The sequence below is a fragment of the Anabrus simplex genome, chromosome 1 (assembly GCF_040414725.1).
Source record: "Anabrus simplex isolate iqAnaSimp1 chromosome 1, ASM4041472v1, whole genome shotgun sequence".
NCBI lineage: Eukaryota > Metazoa > Arthropoda > Insecta > Orthoptera > Tettigoniidae > Anabrus > Anabrus simplex.
The window spans coordinates 921,724,846-921,748,085 of NC_090265.1; the positions used below are offsets into that span (position 1 = coordinate 921,724,846).

The window sequence follows — 23,240 nt, forward strand, 5'->3', positions numbered from 1 at the left end:
TACAGTAGCTTCGACGAAGAGAAGATGAAGCAATAGTAATGTGTAACCGAATGTGTTGTACGGGCCATATAGATGTAGCTTGCATTTTGGAGATCGTAGATTCGAAACGCATCATCGGCAGCCGTGAAGATTGTTTTCCGTAGTTTCCCTATTTTTACACCAAGCAAATACTAGCGCTGTTATTATGGCCACGGCTCTTCTTCCCCAGTCCTCTTTAAACGATAATCACCACCACTTGCCTTTTCCTGTCTGACAGTTGCCGAAAACCTATGCGATTATATATATAAAAATCCCATACAACCTACTTTTTAGTCTTCACTATTATGTGTGTTTACTTGGCAGTAAATATAAGTGAATCTCTCCCGGTTGATGTATGTGACAGCCCTCAGACGATCGGGACATGTAATTGTGATGTGTATGTAGTCGAAGTGACCTATAATTCCATGGAAATTACCCCATGTATATAATAAAATATATCGATTGCCAAGAATTGTATTCAAGTTGACAGTTACCGGACTGTCACTTTGTCAGTCTCAAGAAACAAGTCTCTCGTAAAGCGAAACCTTATTTTATGATTATCTCCCCGTGCATGTCAAACGAATTGCTGCGATTTAGCAGCGGGCGACCCACAGAGAGGCCGTCGGACTAACCTTTCTTCCCGGAATCGTCTCAACATGATAATACAAATTATATGTTTCACGGTACATAACCTCTGACTGTGATTCACTCCTGTCATTTGAGGTTAAACAGTGCTCTCGGCAGTGTTTAAACATGACCGGTTGAACATCGGTTTTAGACAGTGTCTAAGTGATAAATAACGTCTCTGCAATGCGGCAGCCATACTTAGGCATTGTTTAACCGTAGACATCGTCTAAATGCCGTTTCTGCAATCGGCCCATACACTTGTGAAATGATATTCACTTCTGAGGCAAGGAGCAACTGCCTTGATCAAAGATGGTACACACAAATAAATGAAGATAGCAAACCACCCATCATCACGACTAATGGGTTGTATTCAAGTGCTTGGGCATTAGAGCGCATTAACATACACACACATCCTTCCTTCCTGCAGTTAAGACATGACCTGTTTACATGTAGGCGTACACATTTTCATTGTGATCTAGTATGATTTTCTCCTAATAGTTAATAAGCCTTCTTGTGAACTATCAGCTTCCATGATTGACAATATTACTGTTAACTCTTAATAATTTCATTCTATTTTTTGAAATACCAGTTACAATATTTTTATCTGTCTCGGCCTGTTTGTAACTTTTATAAAAATGGAAAATACAGGTGTTGAAATATTTTCTTTCAGATGTTTGGAAAGAAGCCAAGGTACCCAAAAAGAGCAAGAAGAAAGTTCGCAAAGATCAGTGAGTAACCGTTGAGGGCCATAAACAAAAGCAATTCAAACATTGGAGGGAGACTACAAAGAATCCGTCTTCTGGAGGTTTGTTAGTTATTTTTCTACAACGATCCTGCGAGAGCGTAATGTGGGAAAAGTTTTTTGATGTTTTGAAAGAAGTGTATATTTTGATGGCCTATTTTCAGTGGAGATGATTCTCCTTGTTTGGTTGTCATACAACCATTCTCACTTGAGTCATTAAGAAGAATTTTATATCTTCTGCGTGGACCATGTTCTGAGATGTGAACATGACAGGTTTGTCCTGAGTGGACAAACACCTCATACATTAACTGAAATGGTCTTGCCTTTCCTTTGATCGTGGATCTCTATAAGAAGACTACATAGCTATCCATAGCTATGAAAGCAAAAGAAATGTGATTTATTTTTGCTGTATAAACAAAATACCGGTCAGGATAGATTGTGTGCAAGTACTTTGAAAAGAAATCATTCCACATAATCCCAGGGAATTAAAAGTATCTGTAACTCTAGCATTAAGATGATTTGCAGCATGATATTTATGTAACTTTTCATAGCTGTTTCCAACACCTGATGAAGATACAGCTACCATAATGTGGTAGATCCTGTAGAAGGAGAGGTGATATTCAGTTTATATTACTATATTTGTTCTTGGATTGAATTTTTTTTTTTTTTAATTTTTTTTTTCCTTTTTTTTTTTTTAAATCAATCTCTTTACCCCTGTGATATTTCATTCTGGTGAGGGTTCAGTTATTGTGACATTTTACTTATCCTATTTGGAAACTGAGCCATTAGTATCTCTATTTTTGCTGTTGAAATATCTTTGTATTTGAGGTTTGAATGTAGAAACCTACTTAATACTCTCACATAATAATTATTATATTCTTTTGCATGTCATTGTTTTCAATATTACCATCCCTTATTAACTTTATTATTGCTCAGTATCATATATTTCATATCGGATGCTAAAATAAATGATATATATATATATCTGCAGATGTCAGTACATGGCGTGACAATATTTATTTTCTTAAGCAATTATTGATTGGAGCTATGAGACGAAACTTGCTATTACTGTATGTGTGTGTGTGTGCATATGCTACCCATGATACTTGTACAAATAATTATTATGTGAAAGTATGATGTATGCTTTCTTATCCCCCACTGTTAATAAAGTTGTTGAATTGATAATTTTTTTGTTTTGTTTTATATGTTACTAAGGAGTTACAGTAAGATATGTTAAGATCATGTACGAAAAGTTTAAATATAATCATACCCTTGCTGGTACATTAAAGCAGTTATTTATCAACCATGTTCTGAATGTTCAAAAATGGAAAGTATGGAAATTGTATGCTTAGCAATTGGTGCTTAAGAACTCACAGGAAATGCAAAAATAAAAACACCTATGTTAATCTCCTGAAAAAGTGCTTTTCTTCTTTCTTAAATTAGATCTCAAATGGTATTCTGGAACTTATTATGCTTTGATATTAGCCCACAATTATAGCATTGTGGTGTAGCAGTGTGTAGCTTGTTATTTTTATTTAGCAATGAGATATTTGATTTTTTAAATTTTCTGAAGACCTTGTCTTGATATATATTTTCATATAAATGTGCATTTTTAAACACAGCATAACAGTATATTATTTATTTTATTAAGGTGTCACTGATTAAAGCTATGCAGATGAAACTTGCTATCTTCCTCAATTCCCTCGCATAGTCTGTAAAAACATCTCTAAAATTCTGCATATTCTCTGTGTCCATCCGTTTAGGGAATGTGTGATCTTCCTCTGCTTTGCATGTATTATCATTTTGCAGTTTTTTTTCAGGAGATTATTTATTTATTTATTTATTTATTTATTTATTTATTTATTTATTTAACTTATTATTTATTGCACCTATATTGTTAAGATCTCCGTATTATGAGACATATATCACATTGTATTCAACATCTCTGCACTAAAGGACAAGTGACAGTGTATGCTATTGATCAAACAAATCATAGTGTCATTTAGCTTAGCAGTGGACTGAGAAAGTTTCCTCACTTTGTTCAGAGTTTATATATTTCTTCTTTTGTTGAATATCATCTGTCCGATTTTTTTTTACTCACAATTCTGTGATTAGTGATCAGAAGGTGGTTGATCAATACGTGTTAGAGGAAGTTCAGATTAATATGGCAACAACTGTATAAATGTTGTTTGGTCATAGAATTGATTCACTGTATATTAAACTTCATACAGTTGGGTGGCTCTTTTATTGAGAGAGCATTATCAGGCCCTGTTTTATACTTGACTGAGAAAGTTAAAATGTCACTTCACATACATCCTCATTTGCCTGTTTTTGTTGTATTGTTTAAATAAGGTTGAAGGCATGAAAACATGGAAGTATGCTAGTGGAATATAGTTGATTGTTGAAATTAAAGTATGTCATAGACTTTCCTTTAATTTATTTTCCTCTGATTAGCACATATGATCTCAATTCAGATTATTACTATTATATTACAAAATTCACTTCTGCAGAATGAATTCTTTATTGGGATCAAGATTTTGGTGTTAATGCATCACTCTAAAGTATGCTGTGTAGGTGTCCTAAACAGATCCATGCATATATCATGTACACGAGAATAATCCGCTCACCCTAATTTTAGGAGATTAAAAAAAAAAGAATAATTGCTTTAGCAATGTATTATTTACAATAAATTAATCCTACTAAACGAGGTACTCCAAAACTGAATACAGTAAAATATACGCACATAATAATCATCACGTGCTGTTGGGTAAGCAACCTGCTGATAAGAATTGTCATGCAGATTGCTTACCTTTTCTTGTAATTGGCTAGTTTTGCCTGTGTGTTGTGGTGAGTTTGCCGCCTGGTATTAGCTGTGTAGAAACGTATTGTGCGAACTGCCCGTCGATTCCTTGTTTTTGTTAATTCTCGCTTTGTTTTTTGCCAGTCATGCATACAACTTTCTTGGATATATTACTTTCTTCCTGCTGCATGGTTTCCAATGTTCTCTGCTTCTTCAATAAACCTAAGCCGTTTAGTTGTGCATAAGCAATTACGAGAACTTCTAGCCGTACTTAATGTGTAGTTCACACTTCACCTAATGCATTACTGACTCTGTATTGAAGAAAAAGAAATGCATCCATTCCAATAAAAGTTCTGTGCAAGATGATTCACACTAGAGATTGAAAATGACAATCTTGAGTAAGGTCATGCTGGTATTCATAGGAGAGATCAAAGTGATAAAAAGTTTCCTGTACCAGATGTTCAAATTTTCTTCAGCACTCGCCATAAAACCAGTCATATAATATTTTCATACATTCAGGTATTTTATAAGTAGGCCTACCATTCTGGATCAGAAGCATTGAAACTGTCTTTACACATAAATAACTTGCCAAGTTGTATTTTTGACATTCACTAAAGTCCATTTAAAACTGTTAGCGAGTTGGCCCTGCAATATGTGAAGGAATCAAAAATATAATGAAGTTTGTATACCTTGAATCAGTTAACAGCCGAAAAAAATATATGTAGTTAGACACCAAGAGCATAATGTTAAATACAAACCTTATAAAATACAGTAAATTCTGTCAGTTGTGACTTTTTGAGAACCATGAACAGTTGTTTCCTATAAAGACTTTCCTGCGTAAATTTTTTTATCATCAGAGTAAGTACAGAAATAATTATAATCAATGCAAAAAATTATGAGGACAGCATCATGTTTCACTAACTACTGTGCTTCTGACGTTTAAAATTGACAGCTGTGATGGTTACTGTAATTGAGCTTATTATTGGACACTGTGTAGTCTTTGGACCAAAGAAGGAATTTTTGTGCGAGATATGAATTAAGGAGTGTTTTATAATTGAAAAAGAAGACATATTTTCTACTGTATCTTTCATATAAGGAATTTTTTTGCCATTAATATGCGTGCAAAGTTAATTTGGGTAGTTTTCTGTAATATCACTATATTTGATGAACGGAGATCTTGTTTTAAAAAATGTGCTTTTATAATATCTTCCCAAATATCATGATGTACTTTGTAGAACAAATTGATTATTCATTGTAAGGAAAAAGTTACAATTGACTATCAGTATTAGATTACATGTTTTAATATCTTTTATAAAACAGGTTTTTGAAAAAAAATAGCATCAGTGCAAAGATAATTGACTGTTCCTATTTTGTTTTAATATTTTAATAATGTTGTCCATTTAATTACCACTGTTCAGTAGTGTAAAAACTACACAAGAATATCTATATATGTACATTGATCACATTTGGAGTGGGAGTACTTTTTGTTTTTGTTTAGTACATTAAAATTCAAGTGTAAAACTTATTTGTGATTCAGTAATCATAGCATGTTATTCTAATCTAGTATAGAGCTCTTTCTGTTACATTCTTTTTTACATTTTCTCTAAATATCTAAAGCCCTGTGTATAGAAATAATGTAGTGCCAAAAGGAATAATTCTTGAAAGGTGAAAATCTATATCCAATGGGTTTATTTTTTTATATATAATAAGAGTACAAAATGAATTTGGAAAGAGAACAGTCATTCAAATTTTGCTTTGAACTAGGTGTAAAATGAATTTATGAAGGGTAGTAGTGAATATTTGCTCTGCCATGACATGATAAAAACTGTGTTCGATATGGTGCAATATAGAATATCATCTCATTACATACCTGTGAAGCCATGGAATGGAACAGTTGTGTAGGTTTAATTTCTCTTGTATATTACTCAAATTTCTTCTAAAGTAGAATTGTTTTTGTTAAACTTTATACATATCTGCTAGTTTTTCTATAAGCTAATTATTTATGGTGCCTGTATTTAAAAGCTTCATAGAGGCCATAATCTTAAGCACATTTGGAACTGAATAAGTAAATTTTAAATGAAGGTGCAAGCATTATTCTTCTCTCTTGATTCAAGACTATGGAAGATTAAAGTTAGTAAACACCTGTAAGTGTAGTATCAGATATACAGGATATATATTTAATGCTGTTCATGAAATTTGCCCATTCTGAAAACTAGGTTCTTCTCTTCCCCAGTTCATGAATTGTCTCCTGGCAATATGTGTTATTAATTTCTGTATGATGGCCCTAGCTCATGAACAAGGCATGTCTCGCTGCAATTTTGGCTCTTTTCATAAAGTGAGCTGTGTCAGAAGGAGGTTTATATGGTGAGCACAAAATTTCTGCAGTCCAATCCCTAAGCAATTTCACGAACAGAATGTAACACATTTATCTGCTACTTCTAGACGTATGATATTTTCAGCTTTGGCTGGTGCTGCATATCTAAAATGGAACTATGATGTATTAATCTTACACATACCCAGGAACATGCAGGAGTCAATATTTGTCCATTGTAAATGCAGAATTATTCAATATAAAGAGAATTGCCATGGAAAATTATTTTTTTCCTATAAAGTATGAATGAAAATCCACAGCCTGCTTCCAGTCACCTGACCGGGTCAGGAATGGAATGAATGAAGCCCCTATCTAGCGGCAAGGATAGGAAATGTGCTGGCTGCCAAAGCCTGTCACACTCCTCTGATAAATGACTGATGGAAAGAAATGAAATGGAGAGTGTTGCTGAAATGAAAGGTGACAGGGAAAACTGGAGTACTCGGAGAAAAACCTGTCCTGCCTCTGCTTTGTCCAGCACAAATCTCACATGGAGTGACCGGGATTGGAACCACGGTACCCAGTGGTGAGAGGCCGGCGTGCCGCCGCCTGTGCCACAGGGTTTTTTCTATAAAGTATATTTCTCTTTAAACAATACTATGAAATTTGAATTTGAAATATACTGAGCATAGAAGTTAGTCATGAGATAATAGAAGTTGTAAAATATCTTTGAATAAATGAAGCAGAATTTGAACCCATTAATGACAAGACAGGTTTTTCCATAAAATTGCTTCCCAGCATACATATAATTTGTATGGCATCTGAAAGCTATGTATGAAGAATGTTAAGAATAAGTATGTTTAAATACTTTTCATGAAATGTATACCAGTTACGTTATGAACTTTGTTATATTATGAGTCTCCTATATCAGGAGACTTTGGGAACATGTCATGGCTAGGGAATACTGTCACATTAACAATAAAAGTAACCTAGTATGGGTTAAAGTTATAAATGTTCTCCCTTATAAATGACTAATAATTAAAATATGAATATTACTAGTGTAAATTTTCACAAAGAATAGATTTAATTATCTTCATTTTCATAAAGAAATTTAGTACACGTTAATAGTAACTTTTTGAAATGTTTCCAAGTTACTCGACAGATTAAGGCTGAAATTGGAAAGAGACCATGTTAAGAGAGATTGTGCCAATGAATTCTCAATTAGTCATCTACATTTATCAAATAGCTTTACAGGTGCTCAAATTAAATTACCCTGAATTTTCATATGCTGTATTGAAATATGTCTGGGTATCTTTATGCAGAAAGTTTTCCTTCCCAAATAAGTAATGTAGTTGTTTTGCAATAAAAGTTAATGAATGAATGTGCTGTAGTTGCTTGTACAATGCTTTCATTCAACAGATAAAACCTACTAATACAGTCATTATAATTGCATTTTTTATATAAAGAGTAAGATTGTTTTCAACTTTTAAATGCTCAATATATTATATTTGATAGTGGTGACTGTTTTAAAGATAAAATAAAGATTATCAGCACCAAGAAATTTTATGTGCCTGCTTATAAAGAACTAACTATATTTATCTCTCCATTCCTCATGTATTATAATGTATTTAATTTAAAATTCATTTTTAATATAAAATATAATTTGATTAATATGAAATTCTCATTAAACCACAAAATGAACGTTTACTAATGCGAAATTCAATGTTGTCTAGTCATGACCCATTTTCATTTGTGAAGAAGAGGATTCTTGCTCCATTGTAGGACTAGAAACACTGTTGTTCTGTGATCAGAGGTTTGAAAACATAAGTTTTAAGCACATGTATTTTATTTTTTCAAGTTTTTTAGAATAATACAGATGCATCATTGTCAACCTCCTGGTATGTTCAGGTCTTAAGTTGTAGGTACTTCTAATTCAATTTATTTTCGTGTTCACCATAAACACTAAGACAGTTCAGAAGCAGTTCTTCTTTATATTTCAAATGTAATGATAGAAGAGTTAATATTATATTATTTGATGTGTCAGCAGCTTTTATAGTTCAGTTGTCATGTATTTGGACGAATATGACGGAGTTAGAGACCTACTTTTGTTTTTTACTCTATAAAGTTGTGTAAGCACATGTTAATTGTGGAGAGTATAGAAAATACCATTGAGGAGAACTTTTTGAAATTCTACTGGTATATACGTTAATGACTTTCATGAAAAATCCAATGACAGTTTTGCATCGAAGTGTGAAATAAAATATATCACCACCTCATACATGTAATTGTATTGAACTATTGTGAAATACCAGAAACAATATATATGTCACGTAGGTGTCTATTTTCACTTGGCAAGAGAATTATATTCCTATTTTTGTGTAAACTACTCTTATTGTCTTCCAAAATACCCCTGTGTTTGCTAAAACTTGCAAGTAGATGCAGTTGGCAGGTTTTTATCCCATATTTAATGTTGTAAAAATTCCATCATCTGGCTGTATGAACCTCACTTGAAGTATGTAATATAGATTTTAAAGTTAGCTGAATATGTAAACCAAATTCTTCCCCATTCTTTTAAAACTGTGGCAGAATATGTACAGTATAGAGTGGATGCATGCACACTTTTTCTTTTTAAAGCCATCTTCCTCCATTTCTTGGGGGCCAGTGGAGCACCCAGGCTCAGTTCAGGACTTGGCCTGGGGTCTAGAGCTGTCCTAATTTTATTTTTGTTTGCTGTAAATTTCTTGTAATTAAATTTTTGAGTTAGACAATTTTCCCTCCCTTGCTATACCTTTCGGCCTTTCTTATTGTAAAATGTATTATTGTTGTAACCATTCAGATCATCAGGTTACTGAAACTGATATTTATCAAGTACTAAAATAAATTCACATGTATGGTTGTAAAAATCGGTGCAAAATGAACAAGAATTATTATAAACCGTTACATTTTGTTAAAATAAATGTGTTCATGCTTTACAAATCATTGTATTAATACTTGGAAAATGAATTCGTTAACTTTGTAAAACCTATACATTAAATATAGTTCAGCTCACCAATGGAATTACTTATATTGTACTTGATAGATCAATTATTCTGTACTGGTGTTTGCTTAATGTTAGTACATGATTGTATATTGTCCCACTATTTTAACATATTAGGATTACATGTAACTGCTTGAAAAATAATACACCTTGCATTTTGAAATTCCAAAATTGGTTCAGAAGCATCACATCTAAAACATTTTGTTTGAGATGAAATGTCTTGGTTCAAACTAACTACAGTTCTGTTTGTGAAGTAAATAATAATACATTGTTGTTTTAATACATCATTAGGGATGCTAAATTTTGTTTTCCAAGACATGGCAGTTATTTTAATAATTTCACTGAAAAAATCAACATTCTATCTGCAAAATGACATTTTCTGCATCTTAATTCAAACTATATTCAATAGTTGGTTAACCATTATGATCATGAACATCACATTTATCCAAGGTTTTTCAGAAATGAACCATCGGATTTCTTTGAAGAAAATTGAGATACATTTTCCTACGACTATTTCAATAATCTTGTAAGGTTCTTTTTTAATTACCACTATTTTTTTAAAAATTTGTACAGGATTATTGGAATAGTCATAGTAAAGTGTGCCCCCCCCCCCGTGTGTGTGGGACGCAGACAAACAATTCACCCATGGTATCCTCTGCCTGTCGTAAGAGGCAACTAAAAGGGGCGACCAAGGGATGATCAAATTAGAACCATGAGACTACTTGTGATTAGTACCCACCACACGGGGAACACCATGGGTTGCTTTTACTTACGCGTAGTTAGTACCACTATGTTGGGTACCAACTAGGTTTGTGATTAGTAGCAAACCAGAGCGCGACGGCTTTTACAGTACCTGTGATTAGTAGCACTATATGAGCAACACCATGGGATGAGGGAACCCATGATTCTGGCTTGTGTATGGATAGTACCCACTATATGAGGAACACTCCGGGGTAGTACGAGTCCCTGTGGTTAGTACCCTTATGAGATGAACATCATAGGTTTGCGTGCCTATAAATGGCGCCGCAATGTGCGAAACAGCATAGGTCTGTAATACATGTGCGAATTTCTTTACTTGTGAGTAGTACCATAATGTGTGGAATACTGCGAGTCTATGCTAGTACCGCAACATGACAAATATCATGGTTCTACTTTCCTAGCGATAAGTACCATTGTGAGGGGCTGCTGACTTGGACTTTGGACTCCTTTCTACTACAAGTATCATTGATTCAGTATTGTGCTATAGAAGCAGTCTCTTGGTCAGGTTCTACACCAGCTTCTGTGCATGTGGGTCGGTTCCACTGATCGCTTTAAATTCATATACATCTATTCATTCTTCGTCCTCACGTTCTGAATTGTGATCAGTGGATGATTTTGGGCTTTTAATATGTCATTTCATTTCGTCTCATTTCGTACCATTAGGGGCCGATGACCTAGATGTTAGGCCCCTTTAAACAACAAGCATCATCATCAGTAAAGTGTGTCTCAAATTTTTTAAGAAATCTGACAGCTCATTTTTGAAATGCATGATGTTCATAATCATAGACATAGTTACTCAGCGGATATAATATGGGCCATATCATAATTGTGTTTATGTTCATACCTTAGTTTTGTTCAACATAATTATACACTATATTTAGAGGAAATATCAAAATCAAAAACATTACATTTCACACGTAAACAACCTTGCAAGATGACATACAAGCATTATTTTTGATAGAATTATGTATTTACATATCTCAGAATTGCGTCTTAGGATTTGTTTAAAAAATTTGACTTATACTCACCTATGACTCAATTTCAATAATCCTGTAAGAGTTTTCTAAAAACTGCAAATTAATTCCTGGCTGAAAGGTTTAATATTCATATTTGAATGCCTACAGGGTTTCATGTGAACAGAACCATTTTATGCTGCATAATTTGGCAACCTTGTGTATTTCTACCTGATTCTTATGTGAATGCATTTGTTAGACTTTTTTATTTTTAAAGAAATAGTCTTGTGTTCATTGGAATTGTGAAGTTAATGGAAGTCCATGTGAGAAGTCTGACAATATTCAAACTGGAATATCTAGCTAGAGTATTGATAGGCTTGCGTTGCAGTAGTTTGACATTGTTTTCTGGAGGTTCTGCAAAAGTTATAATATTCATATTGACATTATTTTTATTTTGAATGTTACTTTTGCTTATGTTGGACTGAAGTACCTTAGTTTTGTTCAAAACCAGTCTGTGCATGGTCAGGAATTACTTAGGTGTACATGTTGATGTATAAATATTTATACATACATTATCATTATAGACCATTATGCCTTTCAGCATTCAGTCTGCAAGCCTCTGTGAATTTACTAAATGTCACCACAATTCTCTATTTGCAACTAGTGCTGTGGCCTCGTTTAGTTCTGTACCTCTTATCTTTAAATCGTTAGAAACTGAGTCTAACCACCATCATCTTGGTCTCCCTCTACTTCCCTTACCCTCTATAAAAGTGTCCATTATTCTCCTAGGTAACCTATCCTCCTCCATTTGCTTCACATGACCCCACCACCGAAGCGAGTTTCTGCATACAGCTTCATCCATCGAGTTAATTCCTAACTTAGCCTTTATCTCCTCATTCTGAGTACCCTCCTGCCATTGTTCCCACCTGTTCGTACCAGCAATCATTCCTGTTGCTTTTATGTCTGTTACTTCTAACTTATAAATAAGATATCCTGTGTCCACCCAGCTTTCGCTCCTGTAAAGCAAAGTTTGTCTGAAACCAGACCGATGTAAAGATAGTTTCATCCAGGAGCTGACTTCCTTCTTACAGAATATTGTTGATAGCAACTGCGAGCTCACTGTATTAGCTTTACTACACCTTGATTCGAACTCACTTACTAGATTACTATCCTGGAAGAACACACAACCTAAATACAGTAGAACTGCTGTAGCCAGTATAGCATATAACGAGAACTCCATTATGACGACAATTTCTTTCTACCCCTTCAAAATCCCTATATTAAAGTGTGTATCGTCCTTCGGTTACAGCAAGAGCCCTATCAGTAATGCATCCATTATTACGAGCAATTAAGCGCGCGTGATTTTTTCCATTACCGATATTTATGCACTCCAGCGATTATATTGCATGCAACCGATTACCTTCGGTATCGTTTCCTTGCTGTGTCCACTAACAAGTTCTCTCATCGACATTCAAAGGCGATGTCCGAGTCGCTTAATAATACCCGTCGACTGCTGTTCCATAAAGAAAATTCAGAATGAAAGAGAACATATTTTCATAATAAATGCGTAAATGTGTCCAATAACGGTTGTTAATATTATAGAGTTTAAGGGATGTTCCACCATTCAACACATTGCAAAGTATATCAAATTTATTACGAAGACCGGTTTTGACTCCCTTGGAGTCATCGCCAGTTCTTGTTGAATATCAAATCAAGGGGAATCTGATAAGTCATCATTAGGGTTGCCTACATACAGCTCGATTGGTTGACATAAGACATCATAATAAATTTAAAAATTATATACATAATGGCGATTGCCTGAAAACACGTCAATGGGTTGCAAAACATATACCTTGAATTGTAACGTACACGTGGTAAGCAATACTTGGAACTTAAAAAGTTCTTAGTGTTGGCTTAAACTGTGGTGTGTTCATGGAACACGGAACACTGGAAACATATGCACTGGTTGAAAATACTGTATATACAAATCGAATATGAAACACACATAATTGTATGAAACACATGGCGCTTTAAGAATGTTCTTGGACTTGATAGTCTTGTTTCTATCTAAAACAAAAACACGACAGTGTTTTTTAAACCAGAACCAAGAACTTTTTAAGTGCCAAGTAGTTTGTCTTTGTATTTTCATTTCAAAGTGTATATATTTCATCCGGTCTGGACGCTTAGTAAAATTAAGTTTTATAGACAGCAGGAATATTTTCGTGATAGATAGTCGTATTGTAAAAATACGTGGAAAATGTATTGCCAGAAAATTTTTCAACAGGTTCTTGTTGATATTATGATGCCAGATTTGAGTTAATGGTTATTAAACACTCGGAAATGTAGAATAATTGTACAGCCACAAGAAAATACGGCATAGGCCTAACTAAAGCCAATATTTAGTGTTAGCGTGAAGACAAAGAGCTAAAAAAGTGCTTACTGTACAAAAAATGCATTCAGCGGTGCACAATGAAGACGCTTTAAAGAAGTGAAGATGAAATTGTGATGTATGTGCACGAAAAATGCAAGGGCGGAATGGCCAGACCATGGCGCATAAACTTGTTCGTTGAATGTCAACGTCCGCGATGAAGCCAATACATCGCTGGCCACTGAATTTGGCTGAACCCGGCAAGCGACACGTGCATGTAGCGGTAGCAGGTTATATCTGATGCTGAGTAAAAGTAACAGTTTTATAGACAGCAAGAATAATTTCCTGATAGATCGTCATATTTTAGAGACACATGGAATAGGTATTGCAGGCAAATTTTCAATGGGTTCTCTACAGTATGATGATGCCAATTATAAGTTAATGGTCGTTAAACACATGGAAATAAAGAATAATTGTGCGGCCGCAAAAAAAGAAAAAATATATATGGTACGACGAAAGCCAATTTCCGGTGTCTAAAAATAGTCTAAAATTGTGTAGGCCTACTGTACAACAAAGACATTAATATGATTTGACAAAGTATTTTTTGAGCCTGATTAAAATTTTCTGAAGGAAGCGGGGTTCGTCTTGCATTCGGACAAATTCAGTATTATATTTTTTCAGAATGAAATTAAACATACACTTTCACATAGTACCGGATTTCGAAAAATAACAAACAGATATGCCGTAGTGTGGATATCATCTGTGGAAACGCAAGTTTTGAACAAACTGATTGCCATTTCATACCGATTCTAATGTGTATGGGGGTGTTTCCTGACTTATATAAAAAAATCGTATATAACGACAATCCGCTATGGCAAGTAAATGTTTCACTCTAATGAATTCTCACTATAATTGACTTCTGCTGTATTTGAAATTATCTACCTGTTCTAGCTTTATACCATCAATCTGACATTTAATTCTGTTGATTTTCGTACCTACTGACATCAGTTTAGTCTTTGAAGGGCTAATTTTCATACCATACTCACTGCACCTATTTTCAAGTTCCAAGATATTAGACTGCAGGCTTTCGGTACAATCTGCCATTAAGACCAAGTTGTCATAGGCCAGATTGGTTACTACATTTCCACCTAACTGAATCCCTCCCTGCCACTTTATATCTTTCAGCAGATGATCCACGTAAACTACGAACAGCAAAGGTGAAAGATTACAGCCTTGTCTAACCCCTGTAAGTACCCTGAACGAAGAAATCATTCTACCAACAATTCTCACTGAAGCCCAATTGTCAACATAAATGCCTTTGATTGATTTTAATAATCTACCTTTAATTTCATAGTCCCCAAGTATGGCAAATATCTTTTCCCTCGGTACCCAGTTGTATGCTTTCTCTAGATATACGAAACATAAACACAGCTGTCTATTCCTCTCATAGCATTTTTCAGTTACTTGGTGCATACTGAAAATCTGATCCTGACAGCCCCTCTGTGGTCTGAAACCACACTGGTTTTCATCCACCTTCCTCTCAACCACTGATTGCACCCTCCCTTCCAAGATGCCAGTGAATACTTTGCCTGGTATACTAATCAATGAGATACCTCGATAATTGTTGCAATCCTTCCTGTTCCTTTGCTTATAAATAGGTTCAGTAACTGCTTTTGTCCAATCTGAAGGTACCTTACCAACACTCCATGCTAATCTTACTACTCTATGAAGCTATTTCATCCCTGCCTTCCCACTATACTTTAGCATTTCAGGTCTAATTTAATCTATTCCTTCTGTTTTATGACAGTGGAGTTTATTTACCACCTTTTCCACTTCCTCAAGCGCAATTTCACCAACAGCATTTTCCTCCTCCCCATGAGCTTGGTTGTTCACAACGCCACCAGGAAGATTTCTGTTTAGATTGAGAAGATGTTCAAAATATTCCCTCCACCTCTGCAGTGATTCCCTGGGATGTATTATAACCTGAATTACCCAAAACACTATTCATTTCCTTTTTCCCTCCCTTCCTAAGATTCTTTATTACCGTCCAGAAAGTTTTCCCTGCTGCTTGACCTAGCCTTCCCAGGTTATTACCAAAATCTTCCCATGACTTCTTTTTGGATTCTACAACTATTAGTTTTGCTCTGTTTCTTTCATCTACATACAATTCCCTGTTTGCATCAGCCCTTGTTTGGAGCCATTTCTTCTTTTTACGTTTACAAGCTGCTCTCACTTCATCATTCCACCAAGATGTTCGCTTTTTTCCCATCTTTACACACAGTTGTTCCTAGGCATTCCCTTGCTGTTTCTACTACAGCATCCCTGTATGCCACCCATTCTCTTTCTATATCCTGAACCTGCTTACTGTCTACTATTCAAAACTCCTCATTAATCATATCCATGTACTTCTGTCTAATTTCCTCGTCCTGGAGATTCTTTACCCTTATTCGTTTGCAGACAGATTTCACTTTCTCTATCCTAGGCCTAGAGATACTTAGTTCACTGCAGATGAGATAGTAGTCTGTATCATTGAAAAATCCTCGGAAAACCCTTACATTCTTAACAGTCATGCTGACTTCAAATTTGGTTACGATATAGTCCATTTTGGATCTGGTACCCCTAATGCTTGAAGAACGTATTCATAACTGCTAAACCCATACTAGCACAAAAGTCCAGCAAACGCTTCCCATTCCCATTAGTTTCCATATCTTCCCCACATTTACCAATCACCCTTTCGTATCCTTGAGTTCTATTTCCAACTCTCGCGTTGAAATCACCCATTAGCGCTATCCTATCCTTGCTGTTGACCCTGACTACGATGTCACTCAATGCTTCATAAAACTTATCAACTTCATCCTCATCTGCACCCTCACATGGTGAATACACTGGGACAGTTCTCATCCTAATTCCTCCAACTGCCAAATGTACCCACATCGTTCGCTAGTTTACGTACCTAACAGAAACAATGTTGCGTGCAATGGTATTCCTGATCATCAGCCCTACCCCATACTCTGCCCTTCCTTTTATAACACCCGTCAAGTACACTTTATAATCTCCTATCTCTTCCTCGTTATCTCCCCTTAACCGAATATCACTTACTCCTAGCTCATCCAGAAACACCCTCTTTGTTGACTCAACCAGTTCTAATTTCTTTCATCTACAAGGCCCATAAATATTGATAGCTCCCCATCGAATTCCATTTTGTTCGCCAAGTTGTTTCCAAGGAGTCCCTCGCCTGTCAAATGGGAGTGGGACTCCTTTACTTCCATAGGTTGAGGCTTGCTTAAAATGTTCTGACCTCGGTAAATTCATGAAGCAGGATGCTACTCTACTTACACACATTCCAAGTGAGGATCTCTCCCCTTAATGGGTTAGGGACCACGGTGGATTGTAAAGCCCTAGCTGCCTGAGCACAAGGAAAGCCATGACTCAGAATATGTCCCGAGATGCCCACTCCCATTCCATAGCAATTGGTATCCCAACTCTCAGGACCACTTACTAGGCCACTCAGCTTTTGCCCATGGTTCATGAACTAGGACATGACTACAGTAACCCACACCATGAACCATGAATACTTATACTGTCATGAAATTGTTTCAGAGAATTATTGTTAATAAAAGTAACAGAGAAAAATGGAAATGCTAAAACTTAAAACAAATGTAAATCTTTGAAATTGTACCTATGTGGAATACCAGTCTGCACAGTTAGTACACATCAAAATGGATAATAAGGTACTTGGCATGAAAACAGAAAAATAATTTTAGTTTTACAGCACTCCATGGTATTGATTTAGGTACTTCAAGTTAAGTCCAGTACTAAAATACTTACTTTCAAAATATCCAGTTTCTGGTCAAATGCAGTAAGATCCTTCAGAAAATTACATATTAGGTAATGTTCAGTTACTTTAATTTTTAACATTATATCTTGAATTATATAGAGGAAAATGTATTCCGTTTGCAAACTCGAGCTTGGTTGACATTTTTTATTGTAATGATTTTAGTTCTCCTCACTTAGTCTTCCAGGTGAGATATTCATAACCCCTACTGTACCCAAAAGCATCCTTATCCTTCCTGTTCGTCTTTTGTTATCTCTTTTTAATTTTCTGTAGTATTTTCTAAAAGATAAATGTATAAATTTTCTCCTAATAGAATCTTGAACTTATTCTTCTTTGTAAACTATTTCTATCAGTCTGTAATTTTTAAAGTTTGTAAACTTTGTTTTCCTCTTTCTGTAATTTTCAGAGTTTTTCCTAATCCTGAGCCACGCCATAGAAAACAAGGCAGTATTAAATAAATAAATAAAATCCTTATTAACATTAGATTTTAAAATATTAATTTCATAGTTAAATCTCCAGGAACAAGATCCAATATTTTCATGGCCCAAGTTTTACATTTTACTGTATAAACCTAAAAACATTGCTTACTCTCTATGTCCGTATTAACCTGAAAAAGGGGCCGATAGTAAATTAGATGACATATTTTTTCCCCTTCTCTCTGCGTGCACGCAGTAAAACCTTGGATTGTGAGCAATTTGGTCTGCAAGAGTTATGCAAGTCATCATCATCAATGTCCCACTCCAGTCGCCTGGGTGTGGTTTGTTTGTTTTGCAAGATGAGCAAAAATTTTATATGAATTAACTTAATAAATTAGCAAAGTTTTTGTGATACATTAGAACTAATCTGTCTGCTGAAAGCCAAGTAACCACAACTGAGTCAATGTTTTACCTCACACAGCAGGATTATTCATAATCATCTCCCAAGGTTGAGTTCACTTAGCATGCCTCACTCATATAGAGAACATTCATAACAACTGTATACTATAGCATTGTAATCATATGTATGCGTAAATAAAGCATTTTCTATTTTTAGTCCAAGTATAGCGACTCTTATTTAGTAATTTACAACAGCAATAACTGTCATTAACAAAAAAATTGAAGAGGAAGGTAGAAAGAAGGGGAGATGATATATGATGAAAGTTAAGAAGGAAATTGACAAGAAGTACAGACAAAGAGTGTGAGAGAGTGTGTGTATCCAGTATCACGAGATTTTACAAAGTCTGCAAACTGTTTGCATAATATTAAAGAAGGAATCAATAAAGGATCTGGATGCAGCAAAAGGAGTCATGGCCACGTGTTCTGGAAGATGTAGGGATGTTCCTTCTCGTGTGGATCATTTTATATAAATACATTTTTTGGGGGGTTGTGGAACGAATTATATGCATTTCAATTATTTATGGGAAAATTCACTTTGATATGAATGCTATGGATTTGCCATTACAAAAAGAATTTCGCTTCCACTCCAAGATTTTACTGTTTATATACCACCTGTGATCATTAAATATGGTGAATGAATTGTTGAGGTGCACTGTAGTTGGTACAACTGTTCTGAGGTCAGTCAGTCATCGTTTGCGAAGCTTGTAATATTGAACATTCTAGACTCTTGGGCCCTCTTAATTTTTTTCTTTTTTTTTCTTCTGAAATTGCAATTAAGCTATTGAACCGAGTCAGTCAGGATGCACTTACTCAAATCGCACAGAGAATACAATGAAGAAGCTAGGTACATTTCAGCAAAGTGGTCCTGTACAGTATTACTAAGGTATTACGCCACAAGTTTCTGAAAGTATCAAATCATACCTCTGCTATTGATATAAGTACAGCATAATTGTAACCACCATTAGAACTAAAATGAAAGGTTTGTCTGGACATTTGCAAAGAAGTGTAGGATGAAACATGCTGGTTTATTTCATTCTTATTTCTTATATTTAAATTTTGTTAATATCCCGACTCCTTGTTAAAAAAAAAAGTTTTAAAATTTCTAAACAATTTTTTAATACTAACTATACTGACCTTTTTTCAGTATCCTTTTAAATTATTACAACAGCAACCTACTAATCACATCTAACGTGATTAAATGAGGTCGAAAAGAATGTTTGGTACCTAAATGCTTTGTTTCGTAGTCATGTTTTTTATGGTAATTTCTTTATTTGTTAATAAATCCATACAAATTGCAGAAATTGTTGTTTGCCATTAAATAGTCAGGATTGTGATTTAATGGGAATGAATATTTTCTCACTGTGATGTTCTGTTAGCTTAATGTCCTACTTTTGCCCTTACTATTTAATTAAAATCATACAGCCTACCAAATTAGGCCTCTGTACAGAGATCATCACTGCTTAAGAGTGTACATGAAATATTATTTTGGTGTGTTTGCTTTTGTTTTCCATTAATTATCATTATTATACAACGATTAGAAATAGCTCCATTTTGAAATTATTATTATTATTATTATTATTATTATTATTATTATTATTATTATTATTATTACTTCCTGGTTGGTTTTAATGTTAAGACCAATTCTGAAAGAAATACACATTTAACTGGAAGAATTTATAAAGTAACTTCAAGAAAGTTTATAAGTAATATATTTCAGCCGTTCTTTGTGTCCTTGTTTCCTAAAATTCTATAGACCCGTTTTCTTATGCTTAATGATAGGTTACAGTCATCAAAGAATACATTAAAATCCCATGTACTGTTGGAGTCAAGTCGTAACTTGCAGAAAGGGAAAAGGATTATTCAAAATTCACAAATTTAACATATTTTAATGTTTGGTAGAATGATTGTAGATAGCCTGTGTCAAAACAAGCTAATTACAAAATAGGTTTTTTCATCATGTAAACTAGACTTCAAGTTATTATTTTTAATTGGAGCTATATTGAAGGACAATATAAATTTTATAATAAAATGTACAGTATTTATTTTTGTTCATGTCACCTGGAATACATTTTTATTTCTGCTTTATTATGTCATGCAAAGTGAACAGTTTTATGTAACTTGGTCATTCCTTTCCCCTGTTCATAAATTCCCAACTATTGAGTTATTCTTCTTGCTTGTACTGTACTTCACTTTATTCAGTTTCCTTCACATCATTCCTCAGGTAATACATATCTGTTGTATTTAATTGACTGCTGGAAATTTTCTTTATCTTTGATTGTCAATACACTGTGGTTTACAGTATTAGTTCCCCTTTCTATTTTCAATTGAATACCTAAATTACTGCAAGGGATGTTTATATTTTTTATGTGAAGATATTCTTTTAAAACTCTATTTCCCTTTAATATTTTAATCAATGATGATATGAATATCCAAACTCATGTTTTTTGAGTCCTTTGCCAAATAGCTGAAGAAATACATTTTTCTTCCATTTTTTTATCCTATGGCATTTCTTTCTAGATCTTAAACTTATGTAGTCACTACCAGAATGCTTTCTCGTATGTATTTCAGTTCCTTTGATGTTTTGTAAACAATATTTCATTAAATTGATATTATTGCACCCAATGTTGACAATTTGTAAATATGTTATAATTTGACTATGTACATTAAGATTCAATACCTGGCATCTATGTGCTATATATGCATGGTAAACAGAATTCAGATACAGATAGTCATTATTGTGGTTGTGCTGGTACCTGATTTCACATTATTTTCTTAACTTGCTGTGGGAATGTTCTGTGAGGGTAGGAATGGAAGTGTGACTTTCCCTTTTCTAGCTCCAATTTACTGGTCTGTTAATAGTGTAGATATCCACTCAAAAATTAGGTTGAGTGCCAAGATGATTCATTTTTAACTATGAACCTACAGTTTTCTTCGTCTTGGATCAGGTTTGAATCTTGCATTTTGCTGATTAAAAAATGTTTTATGTTTATCTGTCCATTACATGCAAAATACAACTATGATTCACCTCAAGACCTTGTACAAAATGTCCTGCTCACTAAATTTATTTGCAAATAAATCCAATCAAGTCTTGATTATTTGACCATTAGGTTATAGCCTTGATGTTGAGCCCTTAACTGTAGTTAAAATTCTGTGAAGTGTTTTAATTTGAACAAAACACCAAACTGCTTTGAAGGGTCCAAATTTATCGATATATTTTACCTTTTTGTGAAAACTTGTATTTTGCACTGAACTTAGTTGATGATTGGATGTTTTATTACATTTGTATAACAGTTGAGAAACTGATGTAATCGTTGGATTGTTGAATATTATGCTTCATCTTCTAAAGGAGCTAGTAATGGAAGCTTTTGTGGTGGATTTTTTAATTCTCCTCTTATCTGGGCAAGTGCTGAAAGTGGTGCACATCATTTCTAATACAATCTTTTTTTTTTTTGTCCTATCCTCAAGGAGCTATGACAATGTTTGTGTATGTAAAGCCATTTATCATGGTTTCATGTTCCTTGACTATGGAAGTTCACATTTTCATGGCCATGACATATTTAAAGTACTGCTTTCATGGTTGCAGAATGTAACATTGTCCATTGTTCTTTAAGATATAGTTCATGTGCCCTACAGTGAAAGCCCATTTTGCAAAGTCTGTGTTTTTTTGTTTTTGTTTTTTTTTCTTACTGTATTAAGGAAGATGAACATTGGTCAAGGTAACATTCTGTCTGTCTAGCATGGTGCTAAAGTGGATTCACTGTGCAGTTTTGTTTATTTATTATAAATATTTGTTGATTTTATCCCTTTTTTAGTGTGATAAATAATTGAAAAGTAGTTGGTGTAAAAATTACATTGAAATGGTTTGATATTTTGTTGGTTGCTATGGATTTATATATCATTTGGGACCATTAAAATTTAAAAATAAATTGTTTAAAATGTGTTCAGTTTCTGTTATAAAATCTGAGTTATTTTTTTAACTACCACTTTTATGCCTCTTCAATCCCTGCATAATCTTCTGTTCTTAGTTTCAAAGGTTGTATAAGTATTGGCTACACTAAACTATTATTAGGCCTACGTAATTTATCGGAAACATTCACATTCCTTCAGTGTTATCTGCGTCCATATCTGTCAGCTGCTTCTGTGTTTGTAGAGGATGTCAAACACTGCTAACCCACCTGTTGATGTATTGCCCTGATCACCATGTAACACATACAAATCACATCCTTTGTGGGGTTTTTTCCTATTGCTAAAGATATAATCAAATGGACTTTCCTTAGGTTAGTAGGACAGAAGTTGGAGTATCTCTTCTAGCGAACAGCAAAGGAAATGTTGAGCAGCATCATTGGTGTGATTCATCACATTGTAATGGAGGATGATTTGCTACCACCAAGTATAATCACTTTCTCATGAATGCTGGAGTCATCTGATGCTTCAGCAAATTACTATAATAGTAGTGCCGGCCCCGTGGTGTAGGGGTAGCGTGCCTGCCTCTTACCAGGAGGCCCCGGGTTCGATTCCCGGCCAGGTCAGGGATTTTTATCTGGACCTGAGGGCTGGTTCGAGGTCCACTCAGCCTACGTGATTAGAATTGAGGAGCTATCTGACGGTGAGATAGCGGCCCCGGTCTAGAAAGCCAAGAATAACGGCCGAGAAGGTTCGTCGTGCTGACCATACGACATCTCGTAATCTACAGGCCTTCGGGCTGAGCAGCGGTCGCTTGGTAGGCCAAGGCCCTTCAAGGGCTGTAGTGCCATGGGGTTTGGTTTGGTTTGGTTTGTAGTAGTAGTAGTAGTAGTAGTAGTAGTAGTAGTAGTAGTAGTAGTATGCCACAATGAATACCTTGTAAGCAACTTGTGCAGGGCATATTTATTATAGACAAGGAGAGCTGAGATACTTCAATTTCTTTGATTGTTATTTC

General features: G+C 34.6%; 1 protein-coding gene across 1 annotated transcript in view; it reads left to right on the forward strand.

Annotated features, from left to right (window-relative positions):
• Window positions 1-22,281, forward strand: part of LOC136857756 (uncharacterized protein DDB_G0286299) — a 59,108-nt gene extending 36,827 nt beyond the window's left edge. The window contains exon 7 of the mRNA XM_067136655.2: window positions 1,316-22,281. Within this exon, the coding sequence (XP_066992756.2) occupies window positions 1,316-1,377 (62 nt within the window). The 3' untranslated portion in view covers window positions 1,378-22,281. The remainder of the gene's footprint in view (window positions 1-1,315) is intronic.
• Window positions 22,282-23,240: the final 959 nt, after the last annotated feature.